The sequence below is a fragment of the Ascaphus truei genome, chromosome 2 (genome assembly GCF_040206685.1).
Source record: "Ascaphus truei isolate aAscTru1 chromosome 2, aAscTru1.hap1, whole genome shotgun sequence".
Lineage (NCBI taxonomy): Eukaryota > Metazoa > Chordata > Amphibia > Anura > Ascaphidae > Ascaphus > Ascaphus truei.
In genome coordinates, this window is record NC_134484.1 from 275,853,586 (window position 1) to 275,876,690 (window position 23,105).

General features: G+C 44.3%; 1 protein-coding gene across 4 annotated transcripts in view; it reads right to left on the reverse strand.

Moving 5' to 3' along the window:
- DNAH5 (dynein axonemal heavy chain 5) overlaps positions 1-23,105 on the reverse strand; it is a 463,741-nt gene that overhangs the window by 232,854 nt on the left and 207,782 nt on the right. For 2 of the 4 annotated variants that reach the window (XM_075586252.1, XM_075586254.1), the window contains exons 7-12: positions 22,838-23,014; positions 22,137-22,250; positions 20,106-20,213; positions 7,784-7,906; positions 1,010-1,225; positions 265-291 (exon numbers count right to left, since the gene is read on the reverse strand). In XM_075586252.1, the coding sequence (XP_075442367.1) occupies positions 265-291; positions 1,010-1,225; positions 7,784-7,906; positions 20,106-20,213; positions 22,137-22,250; positions 22,838-23,014 (765 nt within the window). The remainder of the gene's footprint in view (positions 1-264; positions 292-1,009; positions 1,226-7,783; positions 7,907-20,105; positions 20,214-22,136; positions 22,251-22,837; positions 23,015-23,105) is intronic. The other 2 variants (XM_075586253.1, XM_075586255.1) reach the window with 1 other exon arrangement.

Consider the following 23,105-nt stretch of genomic DNA (forward strand, 5'->3'; position numbering starts at 1 on the left):
GAATGGGTTAAGAAATATTACCAAATAAAAAAGAACAAAAGATGAATGCTACTTAATATTCAGTTTAGATGCCCGTGAATACCTTTATATAGGTATTATAATAGATAATGTAGCACAAGCAAACAAGAGAAGAGGACATAAAACGCATTAACTTAAAAATAACATGGAATCTTGCATTCCTAAAAAAATATTTGAGATATATTGAAAAAGAAAAGAAATATTCTGAACCACAATTCACTGCATGGCCTCACTATATTACAGTACCTCCCATTCCTCCTGCATTTCTGCCATCTGTGCAAATAAAAGTACAAATCAGTCTGTTAGGTGATAACCCCTGATGCACTCAGGAAATAGGGGACAAAAAAATGCTTACATTCTGTATAGTGGTGCCTGGCCACACTGTGCTGTATAACATAGCCACAGTACAGCTCCAGACACGGAGAACTTACAAAGCTATCTTTATTACCTTAAACATACAGAATTGTCAAGGTTACAGAGTTAACTATTGACATTGTATCAAGGTCTTTGCTCTAAGTTTTATTCCATGTGCACGAACTTGCGATTTGGGGAGTGTCAAGACACATGATGCACAGACTATAATGAGTTGTATTAAATGCTCCATTACCGTTTTATCTTGTATTTGACGCCAAAAAATCCACCAAGACTGTAGAGGCGTAAACCTTGCTGGCTTACAATTTGCTTCAAATGTAAAAAACACTTTATTACATTTGACGCAAACAAAAACTGGAGCAATGCGTCATATCAAACTTCTGTTCACACTTTCTTTAAGTTGATACATTTTCCCCAATATGTCTATCACTAAATAGGCAAATGTTATTTCCTGCATATGGTGACTCCATTTTCCACATATAAAATATCATTACCCCTCATAATCAAAGGGGTCAGTGAAAACCAATTTCTTTGCTGGACCCTCTGGCAGATAAAAAGTGTTAAAATTGCTTTTCATAGGTTCATTCCAAGACGTACATTTGAAAAGTGCATACGTTACCTGAAATTTTGTTGCCATGACTTCCAGCCCTTCAATTTTAGAGTCTCGTAAAGATGAATAAGTTGTGATAGTTTCAAAGATGTGGATGATTTTCTCTAGCCTCCTCTGGAAGGTGTCAAACTTTCCAAAAATGTACATTTCACTAAAATCAAACTGCCTTTCAGATGGCATTTGTTCAAGCGCTTCTTTGGTCTTGTGAAAGACATGCTGATACCACTACGGCATGAGACAGACAGAGAAACAGTGTACTGTAAATATTGAGGTGTAGATAAAATCCAGTACATGCATAAAGTGGAATAAAAACACTTGCCTTTGCCCAATAGCTTGTGGCGCAATTTGCAGTCTATTTAGTGTGCTAAAACAGTGACTGGACAAGGGATTTACAATTCTGAGCATCTTCCAAATAATTAATCGATACAATAAATCACACCTCTTCCTCTTCTTCTGAAAGGGCAATCTAGGGTTGATATATCTTGAAGAAGACCCCCCCATAAATGTCCATATACAAAGTTATATAAACAATGTTTCTAATGTTATGTAAATTATGCCAATCAAATAGTGTTAAATTCACTTAAAAAAATTAATAATTGCATTTTGTTAAAGCAGCAGTTCAAGCTGGCGAATTTTTTTTTTTTAAGTGTTTTTTTCAACTTCAATATTTGCATCAATGCAATTATAACATACCAAGTGAGTAGCAACGCTGCCAGTCAATCCATTCTCCTGTGATTGATCGGCGAAGATTGGCAAAATTCAACAGGCAGGCGAACGCATATGCATATTCATATGTGTTCCACTGACGTGTACTCGCTCCCGATCACAAGGTGCAGCAGGAGGAGAAGCAGCCAATGAGAATCAGCAGCATCGCTTCTCATCTGCCTGCAGTAAGTTGTCTCTGTGTGTCTGTGTGTTTAAAACGAGCTGGGGTGAGGGGGCAAAAATGGAACTGTGGGGGTTAAAAAACAGAGCTGGGGGGGGGGCAAAATGTAACTGTGGGGGTTAAAAAACTAAGTGGGGGCAACACCAGAACTGTGGGGGTTAAAAATAAGCAGGGGGGGGGGGCAAAAACGGAACTGTGGGGGTTACAAACGAGCAGGGGACAAAAACAGAACTGTGGGTTTAAAAACAAGCTGGGGGGAGTTGAAAAAGAAGCTATGTGTGTATATATATATATGCACACACACACACGTATGTGCGCACCCCAGCGGTCTGACACAGAAGTCTTCTCTGACTTCCGGTGTCTGCCGCTGCTACAGCGTAACTCCTCCCTGCCGCCCTCCTGTGCCGCTCCTGCTCTGTTCACATGGTCCTCTTCTCTGTCTGCTACCAGCTGCTAACCTCTGCCGTTGCCTGTTGCTGACCTTCGCTGCATGATGCCGTTCTTCTCTCCCTCTGCCACCGGCTGCTGACCTCTGCTGCAGGATGCCGTCCTTCTCTTCCTCCACTGCGGCTGCTGTCCTCCAAACCTACCTGGCCGGGTACCCGGCCTGGTAATTTTTCTTTTTTCCCCGGGTACCCAGTGTTTTTTTAGGACCTGGTCCATCACTAGTGTATCTATCTATAGGTATAGATAGCTGCAGTGTGTGTATATGGATTTGCATGTAGCCCCCTTTCCCCGGTGTCAGGGCGACTATGTGTGCTGCTAATACCTGCACGGCAAACAGAAGGCCTGATCCTCCGCCACAGGGTGCCTGGGGTGTGTGTATCATTATCCACTAACAGCGCCTCCAACTGAGAGGGATCCTTATGCAGTAGGATGGCCCCTCCCAAAACAATTTACCCTGTAATACACACACAAAGTATGGGTAACAGTATTTACTGGAAGGTACTAAACAATAACCATGAACACGCAATATAAAAACAGTAAAGCTTATACGGACCCGCTGTGTATTCCCCACAGTAATTGGGTGCAGGGGCACCAGTGTCCCAGTGTCCAGGCCACAAAGGCCTATCCTGTCCCGTGTGAGACAGTGCTGCCCCACGATGTCTTGGTGCACTTGTGGGAAATACCTGCCCGGAGCTCCAGCCCAGGGGTTGACTGCGGAGGGTGACCATCGGGGACCGGCAAGGGGACAGCTTGCTGGACTCCGGTGCCACCATTACCCTGGTACGCCCTGATATGGTGCGTGTTGCAGGGTACATGCAACTACACGCGTGGGTTTCTTGACAAGGCTTATTTATTTAGCCTTAAAAGATATACAGCACACAAAACAAAAATAGCTTTTCATCAGCAACAAAAGAAAATGGCTTTTTCTTCAGCAAACCAAACAAAACAGTTTCTCTTTAGCAGACAGTGTTAAAACAGGCAGCTATCCTTTTCTATGCAGGAGACAGACAGTTCATAATTCATGCACTTTGATAACAGACCTTGTTTCAGTAATCTTTTCAGTAGCTTACTCCTCTCTCCGCAACAGCCAGGCTCCATGTGTCTACAGCCTGGGTTTTAACACACCTTGATTAGGCAGCTGGGATCCAATTAATTGTCCTGAGGTTCCCAGCTGAAGTTAACCTAGTCAGTGCTGCACTGCAGACAAGACATAGGTTTTCCAGGCATATAACTGGTGGCTTTTATTTACCCTGTCACAGTGCGGCCAGAGGATTTGCTCCCAGGCACCGGGATGCAAGTGACAATGCCAGATGGAGGACCGCGGTCGATCCAGGTAGCCTGGATCTTTTTAGATTGGGGGAGGTGGTGCTATTGCCTGGGTTAGATGCCGCAGTTTTTCTCGGCAATGTCTTGGGGCATGTTACCTGTGTGTTCACATCAGAACTGGCCCCTGTTGCAGCAATTCCAAGGAGCCAGTCATCAGGGATCACCACAGACTTAACCCCTGTCCCCCTGCATCTGGGACCAACAGTTCCAGCGGTCTCTGCAGAGACCAAACAGGTAAGCCAGACTACTGAGTCACAACCAGTGACTGACTTATTGTTCCCTTTACCTGTCCCTGTTTCCCCTGACTTAGAGACTAAAGGTGGGTGGTTAGTGTTAGGGACAGCGTTTAGGGATGTGGTTAAAGCTGCCCAAGCTTATAAGGCATGAGACTGCGGGCGTCCGAGTCTAAGGGAAAGCGGGGGATCAGGCCACTTGTTGTGGCACCGCGGGCTGGAGTAGGGAGCCGGGACCTACCAGGTTAGATGTAGTCTGGACAGGTAGGAGACTGTTAGTGGGACCCAGGGAGTGTAGGCAGAAAGGATTGCGGGAAGCCCACTCCATTCCACTAGCAGGGCATTAGGGGGTCACTCAGATGAGAGCCCAGCTATTGCAGCCTTACTCATGGCCGGAGGCATCAGGGGCAGAGTTTTGCCACCCCAGTGATGCCTGTCAGCCAAAGGGTAAAGCAGGTGAGTGTGTGCGGATGCTCCTGAACCTGTTACCAGGAATGGGGAAACTGTTTCAGGGAGTAGCTCAGGCAGTGCCAGGCCTCTTAGTTAGGATAGCGTTTCCTAGTGAGATTCTAGTTGAGCTAGGGACCCAGGGAGGTAGGCAGCCAGGAGCAGAAGCCAGGGCTAGGTTGGAACAGCATTGGGTTCTGTCCTCAGACAAGCCGGGTAGGACACATAGTACAGATCATCCTGTGCTTCCAGGTGATCTGCCTCCTCTGCATAGGAATGCATATGGAGTATCAGCAGAGGTGAAGGACAGTATAGACAGGAAGGCTCAGAGGGGTCAGCCTCAGCATTCCGAATGGCCTCTGTGAGTTTTTTAGGATGCCATTCAGGATGAGGAATGCTCTGGCAACCTTCTGACGCCTGGTCAGTAGGGCACTAGAGGGAGTGCAGAGGTATGTAGGGGCATACAGGGAGAGGATAGTTGCCTGTAGGCAGATATGGGATTTGTATCCAGGGCAGGTAGCAGCAGTGCTAGCAAGGATTGGGGAGACAGGGCTTGCTTTTATACCCACCCAGTGTTTAGTAGAGATGGCAGAGGTGTTGCATCTATGGCACAGGGTGCATGGCAGGCGTCTGACTTCTCTAGGCCCCACCAGTTATTGTAGAAAGGTAATCCCCCAGCCCATTACTGGGACTGACCCTCTGACTGACTTGACCTAAAAGCAAATTTCTGTGCTGGTTGTCTGTTCTCCTGCCTGTGAAACCTCATCCCAGGCCCTGAAGACTGCACTGGCCAGTGCTCCTATTCTAGTTGCACCAGACTACTCAAAAAAGTTTTTCGTGCAGACTGATGCCTCGGACTATGGCATCAGTGCTGTACTCAGTCAAGTGGGGCAGGAGGGCAGCGAACACCTGGTATATCTGAGCCGCAAGATGCTGCCCAGAAAGGTGGCATATGCCACCATTGAAAAGGAGTGTCTGGCCATTGTATGGGCTCTGAGGATGCTTCAGCCCTATCTCTATGGCAGGTCATTCACAGTGATCACGAACCACAACCCGTTAAGTTGGTGGCAGAGGGTGGCAGGGGAAAATGCCAAGCTCTTGCACTGGAGTTTTGCTTTGCAGGAAATCGACTTCACCATCCAGCACAAGAAGGGCAGTGAGCAAGGGAATGCTGATGGCCTTTCCCACCAGGACAATCCTCATGAACTGACAACCTCAAGACCTGCCAGGCCAGCCCAACCACCGGACGAGGTGGTCGGGCTGAGCCTGCGCTTTGAGTTGGGGGAGGTGTGGCGATAGAGGGGATAATCAAGCCATTAATAAAGGCATTATACCCGGCTGATTAACCCTAAATCACATTGGGACTGAAGGGGTTAACTGTATGTGCACCACACTGATATGTTTTCCCCTACACCATCTTTCTTGTCCCCATTTTGCAGCTCATTCCCTAGCTGCAGTAATAGGAATGTATACTGTACAAACTGTGCCAATTGGTTTTGAGACACAAGAGGGAGCTGTGAGCACTAAATCAAGAGCTGATTGAAGACGCGTGACTGTGAATGGGTGGCCGCATTGAAAGTATTGTTATCACTTTCTAATGCTTTCGACCTCGCAACCGCAAGGTCAAGTGAGTAAGTAGTTTGCGGTCTAGCTGAGGTGGTTTCTGTCAAAATGTATCCGCTACCTTGTTAGCTTCATAACTTGAAAGAGGGAAAGTCAATTGACGTGAGAATTGGGTTAAACCGCAAAACCACCTCATAGCCCGTTCAATTAAATAAGCTAACTCACGATCGGAATAAGCTAGCACTCTTATTTTTGGAGTGCAGTGAGGAATAAAGAAACCATACACACACATATAAAGTTTATAGTAGTGGAACAAGCAGAACATACTGTAGTAATAAACTGTGTTATACTGTTGGTTTTAAATGTGAAGACAGGAAACCTTTTTTCTGTGAGCCTGGGAAAAATCCTTTAGCATGCAAATATGCTAAGGGTGAATGAACTGAGGGATTTATCAACTCTGTGCTTCAAAGACACCCTGCAGAGAGGGTGCCTCAAAGTCTATGAGAAGTCCGGAGTTGAAAAGCCTCAGCAATTCTAGGTGTTAGGAGGGCCGGGATATTGTGAGTGCCAGATACCACGGTAACGTATGGGTACTTCACACATGGTGGCCAAACCCCAGACTCTGTGTCGCCAGGTAAGGGGCTGACCCCGGTATGCTAAGGAGCTCACATGTGAAGTTGACACATGCTCTGTGCAAACCGGGAGGCAGCTCCTGCCCTTTCTGCGAAGTACTGGCAAGTCGGGGATAGGTGGGGAAAATATGGGTTTATGGGGTTATATGTTAAGTATAGGACTGAACCCTATAAAACTGCCTGCAGCCCAGTCCCAGTTAGATTCACCTAAGATCAACCAAGAGACGTCCAAGTAACCGCAGCGGCGGTTCCGGAGTGTGAGGGGTTAATTTCACCGTAACAAAGGATCATCCCCCTATTCCAGAATTTGTTTGTGCTAAGGATTCCCGAACTAATCCTGTGAGAACTCTACGAAATCTTTCCCTTTGGCGAAGATATAGGGGTGGCAAGTTGCGCCCCTAGCCAAGGACTATCGCAGGACACAAACAGCGCACCCACTTGCATGCGTGCAGGGGTGCCAAGAGACTTTGATTCGTTCTGTGGACATTTGATTTTGTTTCCCCATCCCAGTAAGTGTTTTATCAAGTGTATATTGTGAAGATTTGTGTGTTTGTCTGAAAAGAAATAAATTACAATTTATTTTACTCATCTTGTGTGCTCAGTCCAGAATCCCGGTATTAATGTGTAGATAAGACCTGGTCAACTGTGACAATCACTCCCCCAGCACATTGCATCTCTCCCCACAAGAAGATTGCATCTCTCCCCTGCACATCTCCTCCCCCTGCACATCACATCTCTCAGCTGCACATTACATCCCATCCACACACGAGTACACCTTCGGAGCGGCGCTGTCCATCTACGAACTTCCGGCGCAGGGCCTACAGCAGAGGAGAGCGGCCTGCTGCAGGGGGGAAGCTGAGGCCGAGCAACAGGAAGCTGAGATGTCCCAGCTCTCTCTCTCCCCCCCGTCAGTAGCCCTAATTGGGCGAGCCATGCCGACATTACCATTGGGGGCGAGACTGTTGGCGATGGGGTGCTGTGACTGGGTGGAGGTTGGGGCAGCCGTGGAGGTGTTGGATTGGCTGCAGAAATACAGGCAATGAGAGGAGAGGAGGCCACCTTGCCAGCTCCCAAGATCCACTCGTCCTGGCGAGGGGGTGAGTGGGTTTGTCGAGCCCTGGATATAGGTATAACATCTACTGCTTTTCTAAGTAGCTGATACATATAGGAATATGCATTACCTCAAGGTCAATAGTAAGTTGGGGAGGGGAAAAAAACAGAAGATTTTTTTGTGTGGTTAGGCTGTTACCTGATTAAGTTTAATTGCAGATTTCAGTTTTTCAACAACAATATCCTGAGCCTGATCCCAGATTGTGGCAGTTTTGCTGTTCGTAATGTATGATTTGCAAGCAGTTATCATTTGGTTTGTTACCTACAAATATATACATGCAAGATAGATAAAATTATAAAAGTGTACACGTCACAGGAAGAAGGTTCTAATAAGGATAGTTATTATAGCAATATCAATAATAACGGTTACTTATTCACCTGTATGACTGTCTCATAGCTGTACGCTACCATATATCATAGGTTTTTTCCCAGATAGGTCACTGGTGTAGGAAAGATGAGAACTCATGTGTCTGATGCCAAAACACACCTCTTGTTCAATTCTGATTTTCATAATACCTTCATGAGACTTATGTTGTTTCAATGGGGAAGAAAGAGTACATAAGTCCATCCCTGTCGTAAATCAGCTCTGGCTGATGGAATATATAACACACTCACAACTTAATTTACCTAATACGTAGACAGACAAGAGTCATGTCAATAGATTCAGGAGAGTTGTCTGCATGTAACAATACTAATTTTGTAACGGGTAGTAAGTATTAAACAGGTCTATGATTGAGAAATTCAATTTGAAATATTACATTTTCATTTAAAAAAAATAAAAAGGCAATTAATAATGCCTTTAGAGCATGTAGAAGAAGGGAGGAGCACAGCCATCCGCATCCAAAGTGCAAAAAATTAATTCGGGCAACTCCAAATGAAATAAAATTGTGGTAATTTATTAAATCAGCTTGGCAATGGTGTAAGAGAACACACCAACGCGAGAGAAAGTCCTGCGGGACGAAACGCGTTGGTGCGTTCTCCTACCCCATTGCCAAGCTGATTTAATAAATTAATAAATGTAATAAATTACCACAATTTTATTTCATTTGGAGTTGCTCGAATTCATTTTTTGCACTTTGGATGCGGATGGCTGTGCTCCTCCCTTCTTCTACATGCTCTGATCTACACTCCTGAGGACTGCACGCTAAAGAATCTATCCTAACCGGAACACACAGTCAGGTAAAGGGCATCAGCCCTTCTGCTATTACCTTTCTAGCGTTGGATTGTTAATTTATTATACCCCATGAGCTAATGATGTTTCACTAAGGACTGTCTTGTGTGGTAGCTGTGTGGGCACCACTAGGTCCCCACTCCTCCCTGGGGTGTTTATCTCTGTTATAATACAGATGTTCTGAATATTGGATTCATTCTGAATGGACTTGTGTTTCTGTGAGCTTACTTTGTGACGCACCAATTACCACATAATCCATAATAATGCCTTTAACATGATTTATCTGCCACAAAAATATTATATGTAATAAACTTTGATTAACAACAGAGGGTGCAGCCACAGCACTACTGCTACTCCTACTCCTGGTACGAGAAAAAGCAGCTGGTACATCTACTGCTGCTTTAATGTTCTACAGTAGGTGCACTGTTAACTTGGCCTGTTGACAGTAGGGGCACCAGTAGTGCTCAGTCTGCCCCTGCCACCATTCTCCATAACAAAAATAAAATTGAATCAAAAGAAAACCAATCTGTTTCTCCTGTGCCTTCCATTCCCTACGTGCCTACAGTACCTATCCACATAACCACCCAGCAAGCCACAAACCCACATCCTGCTCCCTTACTGTACTTCACAATCACAACGTGAACAACAGTGAGAAAGTTTGCAAACACAAATCGAATGTTTTAACATTCACAAACTAATTTTATGTATAAACATGTCGGCAGATTTTATGACATTTGCAGAAAGAAAGGGAATAGGCAGTTGGTTTCAGGAGCTTTCACCCAAATTGTTTAATGTCTAAACCCCTTACGAATATCCGTCTGTAAATCAAATTACAAAGCACTGCAAAGAATTTGTGGCTCGAATTTTGATGCATTCTCACATCTCTATCCATGACCCATTAAAAAAAAGACAGTGTGTGCCGAGCACCCACATTGTAAGTGAAAATTCTCTGCGCATGAGTGAACGATGCTGGCCACTTCTGCGCATGAGGAGCTGGCCACTTATGCGCATGCGTGGGCAGAGCGGCGCCGACGCTTTTGTGCATGCACAAGTGCTGTTGCCTACTTCTGCCATATCGAGAGTGGTATTGCCTACTTCTGCACATGTGCGAACGACGCTGGCCACTTCTGCGCATGCATGGATGGCGCTGGCTGCTTCTGCGCATGCGCGAGCGGAACTGGAAGCTTCTGTGCATGTGCGAGCGGAGCTGGCCACTTCTGCATATGCGTGGGAGGAGCTGGTCGCTTCTGCTCATGCACGAGTATCAGCTAAGGGGCTAGCGTGTGCGCTCGTGAACACACCTGATCACTTTTTCGTCTCCAGCAATGATTTTTAGTGCTGTGAGATTAGCCAGCGGGGGCGTGCACATGCTTTACATCCGTTATGCTTTTTCGTCTCCATAAAGGAGTTTTGCCTATGAGAATTTAGAAGATTTCAGCAAAGAAGTTTCACATTAATATTATTTAAAGTTCAGGTAACCTACCCTAGCTTTCTCATCCCATGTGCTTCACAGGGAAGTCTCTCCTAAGATGAAAGTGTACTAATGGCAAATTACATGTTTGAGTAGTTACAAAGTTTACTGATTTCGGTAGCGCGGTCTGGTGGTCGCGGCCCAAGAACAGTAAGCAGGCAGGGAGGATTAATGCTGAGGGGGTCCATGCTTCTGAATGGGACCCCGCAGCATCAATCCTTTTGGGCCAAGTGCTGTGGAGAGAAAAACGATACTAACCTTTTAGAAGAGCTGCGCAAATGTTTCACCGTCTGCAGTCATCTCCATCTCTGTCCCCGTCTGCAGTGTCATCCCACAGAGCCAAAAGTAAGATGCAGGGCTTGGCAACCCCCTGGAGGATGTAGGGGCCCATATTCAGGAATCTACCTCATGAGGGGGGTAGCTATATGATTATATTCGGTCATCTACATCATCAAAAGGCTGTTACATGTTCTACCCAGCCCCCCTGATGACGTGCATGACCGAATATGGTCATATAGCCTCCTCCTCATGATGTAGAGACCTATATTCTGACATCTATGTCATCCAGGTGGTTGCCAAGCCATGCACCTTATCTTCAGTGCTGTGGGATGATGATGATGGAGATGGCTGCAGATGGAGAGACGGCTGTGCAGCTCATCTAAAAGTTTATCTATCGGTTTTGAAGGATTAATGTTTTGGGGGTCCCATTCAGAAGCATGGACCCTCACAGCATTAATCCTGCCGGACTGTGAAACTTACCGTTCTTGGGGCTGCAGCTTTACTACGGTCGGTTTGCGGTCCCAAGAACAGTAAGTCTTGCTACATCTATATATCTGAAAAACTTATGGCTTTCCAGCCAATTCTGACACCTATAAGTATTTTTAAGAAAGTTTGTTTTTAAACATGATAAGGTGAAACTTGGGATAAGGTGGATTTCCTTTAGGTACTCCCTTTAAAGAAATGTCACTGTATGTTCAACACAAGTTTGCACAGGTACCTTCCCCCCCTGAAAGGAACAGGCTGGGTTAAGGGTAATAAAAAAACTTTATTGACAAAAACCCCTTCAGAGACTTTAATGAATAGGAAAATATTCTTACATTTCAAAGAAAGCAGAGCAACTAAATCCTTGCTTAAAACATGGTTCCATTACTTGAATATGGGGTAATATTACAACAAAAGATAAAGTTGGTTCTCATTGTGAGATGGAGTATTCCTCAGCAAGGAGTTTGGTCAAGCTGCATAGTTGTCCCATTAAAGTTTGGGGGTGTGGAAGTTAGAGGTTTTAAATAGCATGGAGTTTAGGGAATACCAGATAGGCTTCCTTAGAGAGTTTTTGAGTGTCTGGATACTAGTGGAGAGTCCGATGGTGCATAGTAGGGAGTTTCACAGAGATGGCACCGCATGAGAGAAGGTTTGTAGGTGGGAGTGAGAGGAGATAATAAGGCAGGAGGAAAGGCAGATGTCATAGGCAGAATGTACTGGGCATTTAGGGATATATTTGTTGATGTAAGCGTTGTTGAGAGCTGTGTATGTCAGAACTAGGGTTTTACATTTTCATTCTTGAGGATATGGGAGGCCAGTGTAGAAATGTGTATAGTGGCGCAGCAGCAATGGAGCAGTGAGTGAGGTAGAGGAGTGTGGCAACAGCATTTTTGGATGGATTGATGTTGGAACAGGAGGACAAGGGGAATACCAACTAGGAGTAGGTTGCAGTAGTCAACGTGGCTTTTTGTTACATAATTAGTGAAAGCAGTCCTAGCAATATTTTGGAGGTGGAGAGGGGTGAAAGAGAGGGCATGGTCAAAGCTGACCCCTAGGCCACAGGTTTGGTGTGTAGATGAGATTGTAGTATTATTGACAGTGAGGGAGAGTTTGGGAGTATGGATGACAGTGGAAGCAGGTGTTGCGGAAAACTGAGTTCCACACTTATTCTTTAGGAAAAGCGATCTTGTCTAGAAAAATTTTATTGTAACAGCTGTAGCAAGAGTGCATTTATATACAATCAAAGCATTGCCGTCTGATTTAACACAAAGGCACTGAAGTAATAGTCATAAGCACTCTAACTTACAGTATACACCAAAAAGGAGTGGCATGCATAATTTCACAATAACAGTACATATGACTTCATTGGGCACCTCATGTCTCATCTTGTTTCTACATAGTTACTGGTTGTACATTTTACAATATATTTTAGCAAACTAAGCAAAAAGAAAACTCATGTGCTAGGCTACCTCATTTCTCCCCCCGCCCTGCCCCCCCCCCTCTCTTTCTCAAGGCTGACAGTGTACATCACTCTCTGTCTCTACAAGGGGGAGAATTAACAGATAAGAAACTTGAGGGGCCCACCTAACAAAGGAAGAACAGATTCAGCATTTTAATAAGGTGAAGGAAAGTTTAAGGAAGGAAAAAAAAAGCTGTGTGTGCTGTGCACGCGCATAGTAACTGAAACTTCTTAGACTTTTGTCACAGAAATTGTATTTGTGATGTTTTAATTAAAAATTAAAATACAATTTCATTGACAAAACACAAATAAATTTGGACTTTGAACGTGCGTGCTTGGCACACATCCCCTGTATTTGAAATAAGTGTGAATTCCTCGTGTGTATGTGCGTGTGACTGCGTGTGCGTGTGTCAGTCAGTATGTGTGTCAGTTAGTGTGTGTGTGTGTATGTGTGTCAGTCAGTGTGTGTGTATGTGTGTCAGTCAGTGTGTGTGTATGTGTGTGTGTCAGTCAGTGTGTGTGTATGTGTGTGTGTCAGTGTGTGTGTATGTGTGTGTGTCAGTCAGTGTGTGTGTATGTGTGTGTGTCAGTGTGTGTGTATGTGTGTGTATCAGTCAGTGTGTGTGTGTGTGTATGTGTGTCAGTCAGTGTGTCAGGGTGTGTGTATGTGTGTCAGTCAGTGTGTGTATGTGTGTCAGTAAGTGTGTGTATGTGTGTCTGTGTGTCAGTCAGTGTGTGTGTGTGTGTGTGTGTGTGTGTCAGTCAGTGTGTGTGTGTGTGTGTTTGTGTGTCAGTCAGTGTGTGTGTGTGTATGTGTGTCAGTCAGTGTGTGTGTGTATGTGTGTCAGTCAGTGTGTGTGTCAGGGTCGCCTAGACCTCCTGCCTAGCCATAGCTTCTTTGTCCACTGGGTGTGCGGCTGCCTTCTGTTGGCTCTGGGTTCCTCTGTCTGTCTGTCTTCTTGTTGCTCCTGTCTCTGTCCTTTATAGCTTGCTTCCTGCCTGTTGCTTTTGCCTTTGCTTCTATTCAGACTCCTATGCACATGCCTGTCTTTGATCCTGATCTGTTTATGTACCTGTATTATAGTCTGTTCATAGTAAAGGCCCTTGCTAGTAATCTGGCTTGTCCCTGTTTGTTCCTTGCTCCCCGGTCTCAGTCCCTGCTCCCCGGTCTCAGTCCCTGCTCCCCATTCTCAGTCCCTGCTCCCGGACCTGTCCTGCCCCGCCTGTCCTGTTCCAGTCTCCTCGTTGCTGACCTCTGCTTGTTACCTGACTTCGCTACCTGCCGCCTGCCTCGGACCCCTGCTTGTTACCTGACTTCGCTACCTGCCGCCTGCCTCGGACCCCTGCTTGTGACCCTTACTTTGCTTCCTGCTGTTCCGGCCACCGAGATCCTACCCGCCACAGGAGTCTCCCGTGACAGAAAGCAAAGGCCACTTCTGGATCTCGCTGGAACAGATTCTTCTTCTGCCTGCACCCTTTCCTGCCTGCTGCGGAAGACCACATCCGCATGGTTGAAGATAAGTACTTTCGTTTCTTTTTTGGAAATCCAAGTTGGGATTTTGAAAGGTTTTTTATTGTTGCTGCTAAGTGTTCTGCAAGAATTATTGCGTTCATAACGAAAAAACATTTTTTTCTGAGACTAGAACTGTTGCTGCAGAGACTAGTGCACCTTTCTTTGAGATTTTTCTTTTGTGCAGTGCCTGGGTTAACCCTTGCAGTACCTGTTGCCACCTTTTAGACTCTGACTTTTCATTCCCTGGATAAGGCTTGTCTCTGCATCACTGGTTGGACCACTGCTGTTCACAGGGTTCCCATTTCAAAAGACAAGAGTGCTTCTATTATTTTGTTACTGCATACTGTGATTTTTCCTGCAATCTGTTGTTTTTCATATGATTGGTTCTAAGGTTTCAGGTTTACCTGCAAGTTCCCCTAAAGTTTGTTTCTCTGCAACATATGATATCCCTACGCCTGATATCAAAGGTTTCAGATTTGACTGCAGGGTTCTCTGTCTGATATTCCTATGTCCGATGTCAAAAGTTTCAGATCTAACTACAAGTTTTCTCTGTATTAGTTTCCTGCTGTCTATGATATTTCTATGCCTGATATCTAAAGTTTCAGATTCAGCTGCAGGTTTTCTTTGTCTATATGATATCCCTACGCCTGATGCCTAAAGATTCAGATGTAACTGCAGGTTCTCTCTGTCTGTATGATATCCCTACGCCTGATTTCTAAAGTTTCAGATATAACTACAGGTTTCTCTGTCTATGTTTTTTCCTTGCATTTATAAATCTCTGTGACTGATGCTAAAGTCTCAAAAGGTCAGCTCTCCTATCTTGTGTCTCTCTGTGTCTAATATTCCTGTTGTTCATTCTAATGCTTCTGTTTTAAAAACACATTTACTCTTTACTGGTTTCTTGGGAAGTGTGGTTTCCCCATGTCTGAAATTATGGCTCCCACTAAAACAGTCTTGAGCAGTAAATGTGAACACAGTACCACTGATTCTTCAGAACTTCTCAAAGCAAAGAAGAAGAAGAAAAAGAAGGGAGGCATTACTGTGGAAGTTGCAGAAGGAATTAAGAATGAAAATTTTACCTCAGAGTCTGCATTTGATGAAAGAGATATGCTGCAGCTTAAGGCAACTCACAGACGTATCCCAAGAATAGTGGAAGAGAAGAAAGATGTCCCTACTCAGACGCTTCAAGCTGCACAGAAAGCGATTGATTGTCTTTATGGACGTTTAGATAAGAAGCAAGAAGCTAATTCTGCACTACAAAACTGTCTATCCTCAGCAATTGCTAAGTGTGTTCTCCAGGAGAAAGAAAAAGAGCAGTTGGAGAGTGACCTGGATGGCATTTCAGGTGAGCTGGAGAAGGCATATACTGATGCTGCTGAGAATCGGCGCCTCGCTTCTAAAAGTAACGAATTCCTGGAAATCTCTATGAAGGAAATTGACAGGCTTAATACAGAGCTTAAAGTCTCCCAGGAGGAGATTTGCTACTTCAAAAAAGAGATGGAAGTCGTTCGGGAGGAGAGATGCTACTTGAAAACAGAGATACGTTCTATGAGAGACGCCTCCGAAGAGTTAAATAGTAGGTTTGAAATTATAAACCAAATGAGTAAGAACTTCTCTGTCCGAGCCAGTGAAGAAGATAAAAGACTCCATGAATCAGAAGAGGAGAAGAGACTATTGATTGAAGAAAAGTCAAGGATGCAATTAGCGCTGGAAAAAGCAGAGGGTGACTGGGAAAAAGAAAAATATCAGTTGGAGAATGACAGGTTGATCTTGTCAAGTAAGCTGGAGAAGGCCTACGCTGATTCTGCCCAGTACCAGACTTTCATGGCTCAAGTTGACGCAGCACTGGAAGCATCTCAGAAAGAGGTTCACAGGCTTACTACAGAGCTGGAAGCCTCTAAGGAGAAGAGTTGCCACTTCAACACAGAACTATGTTCATTGAGAGAAATCTTCGAAGGGTTAAATATCAGTTTTGAAACTGTAACCCAAGAGTGCAAGAATCTCTATGTCCAAGTCAGTGAAGGAGATAAGAAACTCCATAAATTAGGAGAGGAGAAGAAACAGTTGGCCCAGGAAAAGTTAGATGTGCAGACAGCACTGCAGAATGCAGAGAGTGCTGCAAGAAGAACGTGTCTCCCTGGAGCGGCGCACACAAGCAGAAAATATGCTGCAGAGTCATCTGCGAGAACTGCGTACACATCTGCAGGACACCAAGGAGAAATGGGTGAATGCTGAAGAAAAGCAGCGAGTTCTGCAGGAAGAAAGTTTCCAGACTGCCTACAAAATAAAGATGCTGCAAGATTATTTGAGTACCCAGTGTGTCCCCAAAGAACAGCATGAGGAGCTGAAGGCCACACTGAGCATAACCAGAGCCTCGCTGGAGGAAGAGCTGAAAACTCGAATAGCTGGTTTTTCATTGGGTGATGCCACGAAACGGCAGTCGCAAGAGGAGACCATGGAGAGCGAACTCTGTGTCCCCAATGACTCATGTCAAAAGGCTGCAGCCGTCCTTGATGCCCACATTCCTGATGTCTCTGACCCTGCTTTTGGGCTGAACGCACCCATTCGGAGGTTCCTTGCAGCAACCAATGTACCTGTGGAGTACCCTCTGCCCGCTGACAAACCACCAGAGGTGGGTCACCTTGAGTTCACTTTTCATCAAGGCCTCCGGGAAGAGCCTGGAGGATCGTCCGGAGAACGCTCTCGAGAGGGGGGAGTAATGTCAGGGTCGCCTAGACCTCCTGCCTAGCCATAGCTTCCTTGTCCACTGGGTGTGCGGCTGCCTTCTGTTGGCTCTGGGTTCCTCTGTCTGTCTGTCTGTCTTCTTGTTGCTCCTGTCTCTATCCTTTATAGCTTGCTTCCTGTCTGTTGCTTTTGCCTTTGCTTCTATTCAGACTCCTATGCACATGCCTGTCTTTGATCCTGATCTGTTTATGTACCTGTATTATAGTCTGTTCACAGTAAAGGCCCTTGCAAGTAATCTGGCTTGTCCCTGTTTGTTCCTTGATCCCAGGTCTCAGTCCCTGCTCCCCGGTCTCAGTCCCTGCTCCCCGGTCTCAGTCCCTGCTCCCCGGTCTCAGTCCCTGCTCCCCATTCTCAGTCCCTGCTCCCGGACCTGTTCTGCCCTGCCTGTCCTGTTCCAGTCTCCTCGTTGCCGACCTCTGCTTGTTACCTGACTTCGCTACCTGCCGCCTGCCTTGGACCCCTGCTTGTTACCTGACTTCGCTACCTGCCGCCTGCCTCGGACCCCTGCTTGTGACCCCTACTTCACTTCCTGCTGTTCCGGCCACCGAGATCCTACCCGCCACAGGAGTCTCCCGTGACAGTGTGTGTTTATATGTGTCAGTCAGTGTGTGTGTGTGTGTGTATGTGTGTCAGTCAGTGTGTGTGTGTGTATGTGTGTCAGTCAGTGTGTGTGTGTGTATGTGTGTCAGTCGGTGTGTGTGTGTATGTGTGTCAGTCAGTGTGTGTGTATGTGTGTCAGTCAGTGTGTGTGTGTATGTGTCAGTCAGTGTGTGTGTGTATGTGTGTCAGTCAGTGTGTGTGTGTGTGTGTGTATATGTCAGTCAGTCAGTGTGTGTGTCAGTCAGTGTGTTTGTGTGTGTCAGTCAGTGTGTGTGTGTGTGTTGTGTGTCAGTCAGTGTGTGTGTAAGTCAGTGTGTGTGTCAGTCAGTGTGTGTGTGTGTCAGTGTGTGTGTGTGTGTGTGTGTATGTGTGTGTATGTGTGTCAGTCAGTGTGTGTATGTGTGTCATCTGTGTGTGTATGTGTGTCAGTCTATGTGTATGTGTGTCTCTCTTTCTTTGTCCTGCCCCCTCTCTCCTGATTCCCCTCCCAAGACCCCCCCCCCCGAGCTGCGGACCCACAGGGGCTCTGGCTGAGTCTCCTGACTCTCCCCCCTGTGCTTAAGAGGCCCCCCCCTCCGGCAGTGCTGCGTGGGAAGCGGCATGCTCAACCCCCCCCGCTTCCCGCGTTACTGGAGCAGGAGCCGTGAGGCGAGAAGCACTCCTCTCTCACCCCGATACCCACCACCTCCATCCGGTGGTTGAGTCCTGAAACCAGGCTCCGGATGTGAAGCTGTAGCTCAGGGGGCAAGGAGGGCAGCTCCACGTCCTCAGCCCCGGGATCCTCTTCTTGTCCGGCCAGCTGCAGTTGAGAGCCTCCAGGTCTCCGCCAGGTAGCAGCGGGAAGAGAGAGGAGAAGGCCGGGGCCAGGAATAGGTGCGGGGAGATCGGGACCAGCAGCAGCGGCGCCCACATCACCTCAGCCGTGAAGTTCACTCCATCCACTCACCCCCCGCAGCTCACCACGAACAGAGCCTTCGACTGGTTGGCAGCGCCAGCCTCGAAGCTGGAGAACTCCTTAACTTGGTGGGCCCACAATCCATTTTTGCCCCAGTTCGAATGAGGTGCCACTAAAGAAGTTTCACTTCAAAATCCTTCCTTTACATATACACACTGTCTCATTTCTATCCATAATGCACTATAACACAAAGCATTACTTTTTTATGGCTATGGAAAAACAAAAAAATGGTTATAGTTATATATGAAAATAATATAAAAATATTATACTTCCACACAGGAAGGCGTTTTAGTTCTGTTTTTGGCATATTAAGCTTCAGATAACAGTGGGACATCCAGGAGGAGATTGCAGGGAGACAGTTTGTGACACAGGACAAGAAAACGGGAGAGATCACAGGAGGAGCGATAGATTTGGGTGTCATCAGCATAGAGATGATACTGAAATCCAAAAGATTATATTACATTAGTTCACCAAGAGAAAAGGTATAGCGTTAGAAGAGCAAGAGCTTTGTGGAACCTCAACAGAAAGAGGGAGTGAAGAGGAGGAGACAGCAGTGAAGGAAACAAAGCAGCAGAGAGATCCAGGAGAATTAGTAACGAGAAATTATGCTTGGACTTTGCTGCGAGTAGGTCGTTTACCACTTTTGTTAGTGTGGTCGCGGTGGAGTATAGAGGGCAGAAACCAGATTGCAAAGTGTCAAGCAGAGTCAAGCAGTCAGGATGGTAATGTGTGAGAGCTAAGAGAGGGGTTAAAAAGTTGAGTTAGGGTGGGACTTAGTTTGCCAAAGAGGGAGCAGAGGAGGTGTGAGGGAATAGGATCAAGGGGCAGGTTATAGGGTGGGATGATGAGAGGAGCAAGTTGACCTCCTCTTCAGTCACAGGGGAAAACGATCTGAGGGTGTATTTAGGTGTGCAAAGAGAGGTCGGTGTGGCGTGTGGAGCATGACATGAAGATATGTCCTGTCTGATAGCATAAATCATCTGTGTAACAGGTGGCAAGGTTTGGGACTGGAAAGGGACAAAGTTGCAGTGGGGCAGAGAAGGGAGTTAAAGGGGGCAAATAGGCATTGCGTGTTAGAGGACAGAGTTTTCATGAGAGAAGAAAAGTAAGGTTTACTTGGCAAGGGAAAAAACAATATTATAGTAGGAGCGTAAGGCCACGCTTATAGTGCTGGCGACAGCGACGCGACCGATGACGTCACCCGTCGCCACCCATGAAAGATATAATTAGATTTTTCGCGACTGTCGTCAGCGACGTCACGAAAGGGGGCGGGCCACGATCTCTGATTGGTTTAGAGACAGTCACATGTCACAAATTTGCCGCAACATCGCTACGTCGCCCTTACTATAAATGCTTGCGACGGAGTCAATGTATTTGATTTGGAGCGCTGTCGCAAGGCACTATAAGCGCAGCCTAAGAATTTATAGTGGAAGAAATTGGTTTTAGAGCGTGATTTCCTCCAGTAATATTCAGCAGTGCGTCAGTACTTTATCTGACTATGGTTTACCTACAATATCCTTTATCCCATTATAGAATTTAAACAGTTGGCAGTAAAATCAAATACAGTAAAATTAAAGCCAAATTTTCTGAATATTCTTCTTTTTTTTTCATAAATAGCTCTACATACAGATTATCTTGAGATGCATTATATTGTTTAAATAGCAACTCATTTATTCAGTTGTTTTTTTATTTTAATAGGATATTATCTGGTGAGCAAACTGACATTCACATCTTCCTAATAAAATGTGCCCATATCTAATGAGACCAAACAACATTTACATGTACCTTTACAAACAAAGAGGTGATCTTCTCAGAGGTGTTATAATATCGAGAGATGTTGTGAATCATCCCAATTGCATTCATTAGTCTTGGAATAGAATCCATCATAGATACCTATGGAAAAGCCAAGAAAGTTACTCAAGGATATTTAATGCTTAGCTTAATAATATTAAGAAACATACTGTACCACTGTCAAAGGTTAATTTTATTATTACATGGTGCTGACAGGTTCTATACACTGTACAAAAAGCACAGTTGACGAACTACACAGAGGAGACAAATTATTTGGACAATTTAAGATAACGTTGGGAATAGCCTTTCCAGTTAAAGCAATGGAGTTAATTTGCATTACATCTAGCTTCTACATGTTATTGTAACCGTATAACTAAAAAATAATATAATATAGGTGTTATGCAATAAACATCACAACACAATGTTATACCATTTAATTGACACTCAGACCTTCAATTTCATGTTGAATGTCACTATCAGCATGTTAAGCTTCGCCTCGGGCCTTCAACTCTTCCAGTCAGGTCATTATTGGCCAGTACTGCCCTGTTCTTCGGGGATTATTACTTAATTGTATTTACAACTAACAGCAGTAAACAAACCAGTTGCACTCGTGATGTGCTGTAAACTTCTCATTTCTGCTTGTTTTCAAAGAGAAATCAGATTTACCCCTCTCCAGGAGGCTGATTTCTAAAGCACGTTTAAAAAAAAAAAAAAAAAAAAAAAACGTAATCATTTTTAAGACACCCTGCAAAAATTGGTTTTCAGAATTTTTCTCCAAAATTGAAAATTGATTGAGAATTTCCCATTGCAATAGGTGATCAGGATACATTTACTCTTGAATAAAATAAACATATGTTCCCCATATGCTTCTTTTATTATAGTGTTTAGGGATTTACAGATATCCCCTCTATTCCCTACACCATTGTAGAATACACAGAATTTTCTATCGTTAATTGGTCGTGCTGGCTGTCAATTTTGCATCATTTATTCTTGGTTTAGCAATGTGGGACAGCCACATAAAATGGCAAGATATGGAGGATAATCCTGCACCATAACTATCATTTCGTTTGAAATTCAGGTGGGCAACTTCCCCATTTCCCCTCTTTGAATGGCACCACTGAACACAGATAAAACACTTAGAACCCCACAAGTATGGTCCTGTGTATGTCAGACAAATAGAAAACTCATTCACATTTACAACCGGCTTAATTTTGATCATTTGGCCAGATATTAATTTGACGATCTATTCTGATTAGGATTACATACAGTTTTAGGCAATGTTCTAGAAATGTTCCTATGAATTTCTAGAAATGTAATTTATTTAATTGTAGACAAATGTGGGACTGTTTTACCAGTTACAAAACACAAAGTAAAATCACATGATTTGGGCAGGTTTGCAATTGTTTGCACATCTTTTCTACTCCATAGCATTTAACCCATATAAATTCCATAATTAGCCAACCATGTAGCAAAAACAATAGCAGTCAATGCCATATTTTTTTTGGTACAATCAGCACAGTAATAACGCCAATAATTAAAATACTGCATGCACAGGGAGAGGCGTTAGTGCTTGCTGCAGTGTATAAAGTACAACAACACAGGTACAAATAGATCCTAGACAAAAAGATCTATCTACTACTGTAGGTCTATGTAGCAATTTCAAACGTGGCACAATTCAAAAGAAGAACAAATTGAACTAGATATATTAAAGAAAATAGTCCTATTGCTTTCAATGGGATACATTTATGTAATACATAAGGGCCATTTTTTTTGGCCATTGAATTGCACTACTTTTGTCTTAATACATAAGCCCCCTACATTTTAGTGCATGAAGAAAATGGATATAAAGTCACCTGGCCAAGATTATACAGCTGAATACATCTTCAATACAACGTATAGTAGGGTTTCTTGACTGATGATTATGCATGGTCTAACCTTCAGAGGAAGTATATTTCTAAACCAATGTGCAAAAATACTTTTAAAATATATATTTAAAAGGCAATAAGATAAAAAAAAAACACTTACAGGATCACTGTTGTAAAGCGGATCACAAAACTTCTCCAGAGTGTACAAATACTTAACATTGTCCTTTGCTTCATTTGCAGAGTCTGTAATCCGTGTGTCCAGTTGCCGCCAAGACTTAATAATAAAAATATATAAATACTTATTTAACTAATGAACTATACAAATATAAATATTTAAAATATGATAGCAATTGTTTGGGAAAGAAAAAAAAAGTGTTAATTCCTTCAACAAACATAGGATATTCAAATTCATTCCCATGGCCACACAGGAGTAAAACCTCTAAGAACATACACCTTGTAGTTCAAGCCAAAATGCATTAATTCTACATTTCCCCTCTCAACTTGAAATTGCATATTGATGGGGTTTTCCCATAACATGTAAACCTTGGTAATTTAAAAAAAAATTGGTTGATTTGGTCATACATGTATTATTTTGCTAACGCAATAGCAATCGGTATGCTTCTTTTGAATTTGCTGGAGATTTTTGCATTGTACAACTATTTAAATAATATTGCACCCTTCCTCTTTGGCATATTCCATAAGCTCCAAATCAGCGTGATCAGCTGAAAACTCCCATTTAAGTCAATGTGAGTTTTTGGCCAATTGTGGTGCCTTCAGCAGCTTCAAAGCTTATACAGTACTGTAGATTAAGAGCCTTTATCATTAACACCTTCAATCATTTCAGATAAAACTAGTACAAACCTTGAGAAGTTTGGATTTGGCTGCAGTCAGGACCCCCAGAACAGCCTTCACTTCAGGGCTCTTTAGCTGATCCAGCAGGTATATAAACTTAGATAGTCGCTTCTTCCAGTGATCAAGCTCTGCTCTTGGACCAAGGTCATCGGCTTCCTTCCGCAACTGGTTGCTCTCAGCCAGTACCTACAAAAGTAGCACATAATAGATGTACTGCATAGATGGAAATATATTTTTACCCCTTCTTTTCAGAGGGCTTGCAACACATTATAGAGGC